Below are 10,314 nucleotides of genomic sequence, written 5' to 3'. Positions count from 1 at the left end.
TTTCTCCAAAAACTTGTTAACTTATGCATCCCAATTAAAAAAAAAAAAACTATAAGGATCATAGCATCTTACAATAGCAACTATCATAAGTCATAACAACTCTAAAGTTCAATTTATTAGAAAAAATAATACTTCTCCTATAAATAAATCCTTTAATTCCTTTCCCAATTATGGAGTTCACGAGGCAATGGCATGCATGAATGCTACACTGGGTTTTCTTGTTTACTTTTATTTATGTTGTGATGGAGGCAGGAGCTACAGTTCCTACTGCAGCAGCACCTTTGGTAGTTGGAACTCTTCTAGAAATACCAGGCAAAGGTGTCTCTGTCACATTATTTTTAGTCAACACGGGGAGTGTAGGGGGAAGTGATGGAAAGTATAACTTAGAAATTTGTTGTAAGAGTTTGCCAGGTTCAATAGGTCTCATATAAGGTGCTTTTTTACTATGCTTTAAACACAAGTTCCCTGCAACAAGTAGAACAATAATGAAGTCAGTAATGAAGGCATAATGGCTTCATACAAACAGTTACTAATTTTATGCAGAATTTTTTTTAGGCACATAATAAAAAAAATAAAATAAAAGAAAAAGTAGTAAGGCTAAGATCTATACAAACTTGTCAAGTGGCATGGATATTTCTACACTAATAGCTTATCCTAATAACCAATACCATGCTGGCAATAATCATAAATGAAGAACTATAGAGTAGACTACAAAAAATTTGCATTAAATCCATATAAAATTATTAATTTGCACTTTGCACTATACAGAGTTCTGCTACTATATTATAAAGAGGAGAAAAATGTGTTTAATCCTTATATTTCTGGTCAAACATTGCTAAGGTCCTTGTACTTTTGCATCAACGAATTTGGTCTTCAAATTTTAAAAATTACGTGGATTTGGTCTCTTTTTTTAAAAAAAGTTCATCATGTTTATTTTAAAGTTAAGAGAGGTTAAATCCACATATCTTTTAAAGTTTGAGAACCACATTTGACCCAAAGTAAAAGGACTAAAGTCTTTTTTTTATTTTATTTTTTTTCTTATAAAGAATTGGTATCATCACTTATGAGCTTTGTTCTCAATAATCACCAATTCACCATGTAAAACAAGGGTCATTTGAGAAAATATTTTCTTTTGTTTCTTATTTTCACAAATAGTTACTAAATTGTTACCTCGTTTTCATTTTTTCTCTTACAAATCATTAAAAACATGAATAAAGTAAACCTAAGGTGACAATTTTGTAATTATTCATGAAACAGAAAAATGTTTTCATGAACCAAATAGACTCTGAGCTTTCTAGAGCTACCAACAAAAAGAAAGGACTAAGTGATGTCAATTTTCCAAAATTATTGTTCAAGAAGCAAAGTTTGATATAGAAGGTTCAACTTACTCCTGTATCTATCAGCTGTCTTAGGGAAGTCAGTGATAATGCCATTAACCTCGAGTCCAATGACAAATGAATTTATCTCAATAGATGCATCTGAGTAGTAGTCCCATGCTTGAGACACAAATTCATTGCTGAATGTTTCTACATAAACTGGGATCTTAAATGATTTTAGCCTTGTCACAGTGTTTGTAGAGCTAACTAGAAAAGCTTCAGTTTCAGGAAAAACTGATGTCTTTCCTATTACCACAGAATCAGCAAATGTTTTGATTTCCTTAATTGCTGAGTCAGTGGCATCGCGAATATTCTCATCAATCTTGTAAACCCTTTCATATTTGGATTTATCTTTGAATATTTTAAGCACAGAGCTATGAGTTGACTGAATCATGACTTTATGTGATCTTGGTTTTGCTTTCTGTAAAGCATTAAGGACTGCATTGGTCACACTTAATTTCTGCTTCTGTGCAAGATAGGCAGCATTCTGACGAGCAAAATAATGAAAATGGTATTAACATATAATAAAAGGAATTAATCAAGGTGGAAACTGTTGTTATTTTGTTGATGAACTAACTAATATTTGTTGATAATAATGACATACAACATTTTCTAAGTAGCAATCACTTGGACTTCACTTTTTCTAAAGAACTGAGGTTAGGAGTCAAGAAATCAATAACGTGAAATTCACATGAAAGTTTGAATCAGCTCATGAATCATGATCATGCCGCAAGAACTAAAGAACAAGTACCATACAACTGTACATGTGTAAATTGGTTTCATTATTGGACAATAACACTCTTTTAACCCTTTATACAAATAATATTCTTTATAGCCTTTTATTATAAAGATATTTTTCTTTCTCTAACAAAATATTTATCATATGATCATGTAAATATTTCTTAATGTCAAAGTAATAGGCTGTAAAAGTCAACATCTTACACATGAATAAGAAAATAAGGTAGAAATGAAAGAACTCACCTCTATGCTGATCAAGATGCGAGAGCCTTCAGTCAAGATCAAAAAATCAGACAAGGTTAAAAGTTTTCCTTGATTTTTGAATTTTGGATTCCGGGACAGTAAGTATTTCTTATAAGGGTTCAATATTGAGGCTGCAATAAAAAGCCAAGAATAGCAAAAATGAGGAATGTATCCATTAGTTGAGCACAAGTAGCATTCCTTCTGTTTTTGTTCTTCGCTTGCTCTAACTTTCTAAGAACTTGGACTGAATAGGCTACCAAAATTGCAAACCAAAACTTAATTTTTTAGCATTAAAGAGAGCATGTATAAAGAAAATCAATCAAATATATTTTAATTCCTGTCGATTCCATTACTATTGTTCATCCAAGAATTCATGCTTTGTAATATTTTAGATTTTTAGAAAACATATTAGAAGCAACAGAAAGGATCTAATTAATTTTATATAAGAATGTCTCATTATATAACGCAAACTGTTTCATGCTAATAAGTCATAAGTTAATTAAGGTAGAAGTGTATTTATAAATTACCTTTATCCTTAAATTTTAAGTAATGTGAGACAAAACAATGACATATTAAGATTTGTTTACTTTTCATCCTTAGTCCTAATTTTTAAATCCAAAAATATTATTTGTACATTTATACATTACTACATCATTTTCTGAAAGTAGTTTTAGTATTTTAGTTTGTGTAATGGAAAAAAATATTTATTATATATAATAAAAATTTATAATAAATTATATATATATATAAATAAAATATGTTTAGATAAAAAAATTATATTTAAAATTGTATAAATAAATATTTTTAAAAATATAAATTATATTTTAAATATATGATAAATAATTTATATTGTATCACAAAATTATTTTTATTTATTGATAATTTATTTTAAAATATTAATATTTAATTCATAAATAATTATGATAAATAAAAATTAAATTAGATAAAAAGTTAAAAGAATTTTTATGAGCATTTTCGTTGAAGAAAAATTCCTAAAAACCATCTTAAACAAAATAGTTATTTATATTTAATATATAAGAACTCATTTTATATATATATAAATAGGAATAGATGATTTGAGTTTTGAACAATTTAAACAATTCAAAGTTCCCATTGATACCCTCAAAAGAAAATAAAACAAGGAGGGAGAATGGCTAAGCAATATCTCACACCAAGACAATAAATAAGCATTCATAAACATCATTCAACTTACGTGTCAATGTTTTTATCTCATCCCATGTCAAGCTGAATGTATATATGCCACTTCCATTTTTAAGCTCCCGATTAGTTGTTGCACGGTTTTTGAATTTTGTGTTAGAAACTGTTGTGCTCTCTGAAAGATCTATAGAGCTTAAGCAAAAGGGTGTGCCATCCTTGGACATTTGAACAGGACAGTCAAGTACATCTGCCCCATCTGATTTAGCTTTCTTATATGCAAGATCAGTACAAGCAGGATAGTCTCCACTTGCTCCATATTTTGTGATAACCAAAGTCTCCACTTTAACATGAAAAATGTCAAACAAGAAGGAACAGATCAATAAAGACAACTTAATTATTATGTTCCTTCAACACATGCCATAACTTGTTAACAGGAAAGAAAAGTACTACATGAGTAGAGAGAGAGCAAATAAATTGTACCTTGTTTTTTGGCATTTTTCCCTAGACCAGAAAAACAATCTGCAGTAGATGAGATTTTAGAATTAATCTAAATTGCAATCAGATGCCATAAAATTTATAATAGTATTACATAAAGGTAACACTCTTAATTGTCATGTCCCAATTCACAAAACAGAAAGAAAATTGCATACAACTCAGTCTCCATATCTCCGTACTTGCATGGATGTAATGAAAAATAGTGATTACATTTAAATTTATCTACGGGGGATTAAAGGGTGTAAGGATTAATGGAAGGTTAAAGAAAATTAAAGTCTCATTTAAAGGGGATAGCATTTTTTTAAAATTTATTTATAATATAAAAGTTCAACTACGAATTATTACATTCACATGTCGTTATAAAATTAATTTAAGCATATCAACATATTTATTTATGTGTCAACTCTTACTCACCCTTTCACATTTTTATATAAATTCTAGAATTAATGGATATCTCACTCTTATCTTATAATCACTTTTGTATATTTAATTTTTTTTTACTCTTGTGCATAACTTTCTTTATCTATTTATTTGTTCATTTTCTTCCGCCATTTTATTTTCATCGGAGGAACAGAATCCATCGAAGAAATCAAAGATATTGTCATAGAAGCAAAATACAATCTTAGTCTAAGAATCTCAAGACATCAACTAATAAAAGAGAGACCAAAGGGACAATAGATGTTATTATTTTTCTCAAATTTTTTTTCCATTTTTCTCCATTTTTAATTATTCACGCTTAATTAAAATTTTTTTTACAAGAACAAAACTTATATGATAAAATTATTAGAATATAAAAAAAAATTTAAAATAATATTCCAAAATATAAAATATCTACAAAATAAATATAATGTTGATAATTATGCTAAAAAGATTAAATGTTACATTATTATTTTAAATATTTTTTCAATTCAAAAATAAATAAAAACAATTATAATATAGAATTAATTATTGATAGAAGAAATAATATTTAAATTAACACATTAAATTATAAAATTATATATTTAATATACTTTTAATTAAATAAAATTTAAATAATTTACTGCATGTGCGGTTTAATATCTAATTAATTATAAAGCATCTTTGTATAGATTTGTCTAAAATTCTATAAAAGAAAGAAAGAAAATATTAATTATCTTTTGATCCTTATAATTTTATAAATTTTATTTTTTAATCTTTATAATTAAAAATATTTCATTTTAATCCCTATAATTACATATCATTTTTTTTCTTTTAGTCTTTATTATCTAATTCTGTAAAGATTAAAACGTAAAATTTACATAATTATAGAAATTAAAAGAGGAAATAAAATCTACATATATAAGGAGAAAATAAAATATTTTAATTATAAAAATTAAATAATAAAATTGATGAAACTACATAAACTAAAAGAGTAATTATTAAACAAGAAAGAAAGAAAAACTTACTTATGGCTGCAGATGGAGTTACTGGGAAGTCAGACAGCACACCATCAGCAGAGAAATCACCACCATCAGTGAAAGCTAATAACTCAGCCAGAGGATCATAACTGAAATTGTAGCTAAATGGAACATCATTGATAAGGTCTGATACAAAAACTTGCAACCCTTCTTTATGAGCATTTGTGACAAGAGGGGTATGTGGTTGTAGATAAAGGCCTGAGTCCAAAGGCCATATATAGCCCTTAGGAACAAGAATTCCTGAAGCAAATGTCTTGATAAACGCAAGATTTTTCAAGAGTTCACCATAAGTATGATTGGTTGTAGGTTCAATCATAGATTGCTCTAGAATCCTGAAGACCAGGTTGGTTGTTCCAGGACTAAAGCTTGATTTTACTCTTCTTAAGAAATCCACATCAGGTGATGAGATGTAGTTGATAGATACACTTTTAGTAGAGAGAGTTTGTAGAAAATTTTCTACACTCAAATTTTGTTGCTTGAAGAATGAATCATGCTGCATTGTATTTTAAATTTCAAAAACATGATGAGTAAAACATACTGATTAAAGTCAGATCCCAAATGTATAAATTCAGGACCTGCCTTGAAAGAAAAGAATGTGTTACAATACAGTACAAGGACAAGAAACAAATATTCTTCCATTTACCTGAACATTTAACCACAGGCCTGTAGATGGTGATTTTCTTAATTTAGCTACTTCTTCAACAGTTAGAATGCGAAGCTTGTTGCCATCAAACTTATTAGTCCGAGAGTACACTCCCTGAACAACTGTTACAATAACAACAAAATTATCAGCAATTGCAATTGCAAGCATGTAACAAATCAGAAAGGGGCAAGGAGAATGGAACAATTTTCTCACTTCTGAGATGTTTTGATCAAAGGCAAGCACCAAGAACTAGTTCCGTGAATAAGCTCAGTTTAGTCCTTGAAATTGATACAACGTACCAATCAATTTAATGCTTGATATTATAGTAAAAATTAATTTAGTCCCTAAAATTTACAGTCAAATTTGGTTCTTGCCATTTTCAAATCAATCAAATTGTCTTGAATTTGATAACCCATTAATCAACTTGCTTGCTAATGTTAGAGACAAATGTGACAAATAATTACCACAAGTAAAAGGTTAAAAATATATCCTTAAAATTTGTTAGAAATCATACAATTGTATGTCACACTCCTTATTTAATACATCCTACTCCTTACTAGGTAGTATGAGACCACCACAAATGCATGATCTTAACCAAATTTTATATAACACGTATTCAAGTTTTTACGATTTATGATAAATAATTAATAATACTTAATTACTTGTCTATGGAGATTGCTATCTCCTCAAGTCTTTAGATGTTTAAGGTTCATGCTCATAAAATAAGAAATGTTTAATAAAGATAAATTATTACTTCATCCATTTTATTATAAGTGTTTTCTTAGGTTGTTTTATATGGTTCTAGAAAAGTTAATAGATGGATAAAAGAAAATAGTAATTTTATAAAAATAAATTTATGATTAATCTTCCTTATTAGAAAATATGCAATATATTAACTATTCTCTAAAAAATATTATAAGAGATATAAATGAAAAAAAAAAATGTAACTAATATTATATTAAAAAGTTAACAAGAAACTTATTTTAGGACTTTTTTCTTTTCAAATTTAATACTAACATAGAATGGAGTGAGTATTATATTTGGACTAAAATGAACTTATTTAATACGTTATTATTGATGCATATACCATTAGTAGTGGATATTAAATAAGGACATATCTGAAAAGAAAGAAAAAAGTAGTTAGATTTTGAAATTTCAAAACATCAATTTAAAATAAATAAAGAAGGATAAAACATCTAATAATATGGGAAGGAGGAATTAGTTGGGACCATAATGGTTGATAATTACTAAGAATTCAAAAACATTAATAAGCATGTACAACTTTCATGGTCGTGAACCATTTAATGTTTCTTTATTTAAAAGTTAAATTCTTTATTTAAAAGAGTCTATTGTTAAAACTCCTCGTTAATATAATTAAAAACTAAATTACTTTTTCCTAATGTTTTGAATAAGATTAATTTATAATTGCTTAAGTCGAGGACTAAATTTCCTTTTTTAACAATATATGTAAAGAACCAAATTGACACGTGATGCCAATTCAAGGACTAAAATGGTGTTTTCCTCCTAGTTCCATACTTGAGTAATCAATGTCATCACTAACCCCACATTATTTTTAGGAATTTTTTTTTTTAAAATTATCCAAACAAGAATATCTAAGATTGCTATAGAAACAAAATGTTCAGGTCTCATGATAGATTGAACTCACGAGAGACATTTGCTAGTTGATCAAAGTTGTAATCCACAGAAAACCATCCCCGGGTTGAGACCCCATTAAGTGAGTAATCCTTTTGCTTGCGAGGGTAAGCAATGAAAATGTCAGTGGCATTGTCCAGCTTGGGCTCTGGGAAGCAAATCCCAACTCCATCCTTTGTCAATTGCACATCACACCATAGAGTCACATTTGGGCCACTAGTGTCTAGTGCCAAACCATAGGATAGTGAACTTGAATCTGGAAATATCCCTGAAAATCCACCACGTGCTATCACCAGTGGTGGAGATCCTGCATATATAGCACACCAAACAATAATTAACCATGTGAAATATTGCTATTAAGTACGCATAATTTCTGAATTCCTATGATGTTAAGAGGTGAGACAAAAGTTGGGGTGCATTTATGTATAAAAGTTCACACAGAAGGTTGAGTTTCTAGCATTTGTTTATGAATTAACAAAGAGATGAAAACCCATTGAGTTGTTAATATTGTCAATTTCTGGATTATTATCTTTAGGTCGTTGTCTTGTCTCTATTCTATATAACTTATTATCTTCTGACTCTTCTAATTTGTGGACCATATCAATCACAACCAAACCAGCATTTTCAAGGCTTGCTTGAGCTTAGATATATACTTTGAAAATGCTAAACATCTATAATTGTTATATCCATTGATTCAATAGTTTAATCAAGTAAAAAAAAGGCTTTTAAAGATAATTATCGTAAAATCGAACATAACAACTACAGTATAAAATTCCTTTAATATCATGCATATTGACATATAATTATAAAATGGTTTACTTTCTTATTTTCTTTTTTAGATAGAAATTAAAACTGATGACTAATTGACTATTCATTGTTGTGATAATTGAATTAACACTACTAGCATATATCAAACTGAAAGGTTGAAATAATAAGTAGTTCATTAATTTAAACAAGACTCAAAAGTCTCAAACTCTAGAAAGAATATGAATTACCCAATTTCGCTCCAGGTATGAGTCTCAAAGCCACTCAAAACTAGCAAATAAGATGAATAGGGACCATTGGAAACATTATTAGGAGACAAAATGGAAGAAGAATTAGAAACACACCTTGCAATGTTTTCCAGCCACCTCGTGAACCACCAGATGAAGAAACCAGTGCCACCAATGAGTACTGAAGAATGAGTATAGCAAGTACTCGAGAGAGAGCCATGAAGTGCCACAAATAGGTTCCAAATCCTAGCAAGAAAACCCTTATCTGGGACTTAATAAACTTTAGGGAGCTAGATACCAATTACGAGAATTTTGCAGTTCTTAAAAAGAAAACCAAAAAATGAATGTTTCTGACTAAAAGGACTTAGCTAGCTATGATGAACTTGAATTGTTCAACTAGAGGAATATTTATATGCATAAGACAACACCCTTTTTAACCTTGGCTTTTTGTTCTTGGTATTCTATTCAAGTCTACTTCGAAGGCAGGGCCAACCACTCAACAACACCGCTATTTTCCAAATATATATATATTTTGTGTGTGTGTACTGATGACTTTTTATCCACTTATATCATGGTCACTCGGTTTTTGAAATTTTCATGCAAATGCCTCAAAGTTATGCGGGATAATAATAATAATAATAATAATAATAATAATAATTAAGCTTTCATCTGAAATGGTTAAAGTAAAAAATACTAATAATAATCATTTAGATAAAAAAGAAGAAGGTGAATGGAATATAGACAAAGGAAAGATAGAGAGGAAGATAGGAAAGAAAAAGGGTTAGTAAACTCGTTTTGTAGGCACATTACTGTAGTTGCTGCTAGCTAACATTTCTGTATTGATGTCTGCATTTAATGGTCACTGATGCATGTCCATTTTTGTAGTAACAAATAAAGGAGATGCCAAAAATTTCTTCCAAATGATTATTTTGTTTTTATTTATGTCTGCATTTAATGATCACTGCTATATGTCTTCCTATGTATTGGTATGGATCAACGGTATCACGTGATATTCGTTGAAGATTAATCTTTTTTATAGACACAAGAAATTTAAGTATTTATTAATTCTGTTAGTTATTTACCAGTTGTCAATTTATATATATATATATATATATATATATATATATATATATATATATATATATATATATATATATAAAAGTGGAATTGAGACATTGGAATCATGATTGATTTTTATAATAAAAATATTAAAGTCATACGTAATTAACATTATTTTCGATTGATTAATCGTGTAAAAGATTTTACAAAACAATACATAAGAATTAGACTTAAAAAATTAATGATCAAATAAAGAAATTGATACCTGAAAGTAAATGCTTTAAGATATTAGAACCCTCTCCATTCCGATAATTCATTTTTTCACCTTTTGAAATTCTTAAATGAGAGTCTCGTCATTTTAATGACTCATCTATTTTTTTATAATTTAAACAATTCACTTTCCCAACTTATTAAGTCTAGCTTTTTTACTACTTAAGTCTTACAAATAACTCTAGTCTATTTTTCTTTATATTTTATATTATTTTATAAAAATACACACATTATTATGAAAAATAGTTATT

The 10,314-nt window shown here is 28.2% G+C and overlaps 1 protein-coding gene across 1 annotated transcript; it reads right to left on the bottom strand.

Moving 5' to 3' along the window:
- Positions 1-9,430, bottom strand: LOC109795227 (glycerophosphodiester phosphodiesterase GDPDL3). The gene is made up of 9 exons (XM_020354665.3): positions 8,852-9,430; positions 7,756-8,049; positions 6,090-6,211; positions 5,435-5,939; positions 3,996-4,034; positions 3,571-3,855; positions 2,358-2,488; positions 1,389-1,863; positions 1-465 (listed from the first exon to the last, which is right to left on the bottom strand). The coding sequence occupies exons 1-9, from the start codon at positions 8,952-8,954 to the stop codon at positions 233-235; spliced, it is 2,187 nt and encodes a 728-aa protein (XP_020210254.2). The 5' UTR covers positions 8,955-9,430; the 3' UTR covers positions 1-232.
- Positions 9,431-10,314: the final 884 nt, after the last annotated feature.

This window comes from Cajanus cajan, chromosome 2, assembly GCF_000230855.2.
Source record: "Cajanus cajan strain Asha chromosome 2, NIPB_CcT2T_4, whole genome shotgun sequence".
In the NCBI taxonomy this organism is placed as follows: Eukaryota; Viridiplantae; Streptophyta; class Magnoliopsida; order Fabales; family Fabaceae; genus Cajanus; species Cajanus cajan.
The sequence above is the reverse complement of the archived record's forward strand: the minus strand, read 5'-3'. Positions and strand labels throughout refer to the sequence as shown.

Bases quoted from the DNA above. Each gene is read 5' to 3' on its own strand.
- LOC109795227 (XM_020354665.3), bottom strand. From the start codon at position 8,954: ATGGCTCTCTCTCGAGTACTTGCTATACTCATTCTTCAGTACTCATTG. The intron at 5,940-6,089 runs GTAAATGGAAGA...AATACAATGCAG, and splicing joins GCCTGTGGTTAAATGTTCAG to CATGATTCATTCTTCAAGCA. The intron at 1,864-2,357 runs GTGAGTTCTTTC...TTTGCTCGTCAG, and splicing joins GCATCTTGATCAGCATAGAG to AATGCTGCCTATCTTGCACA.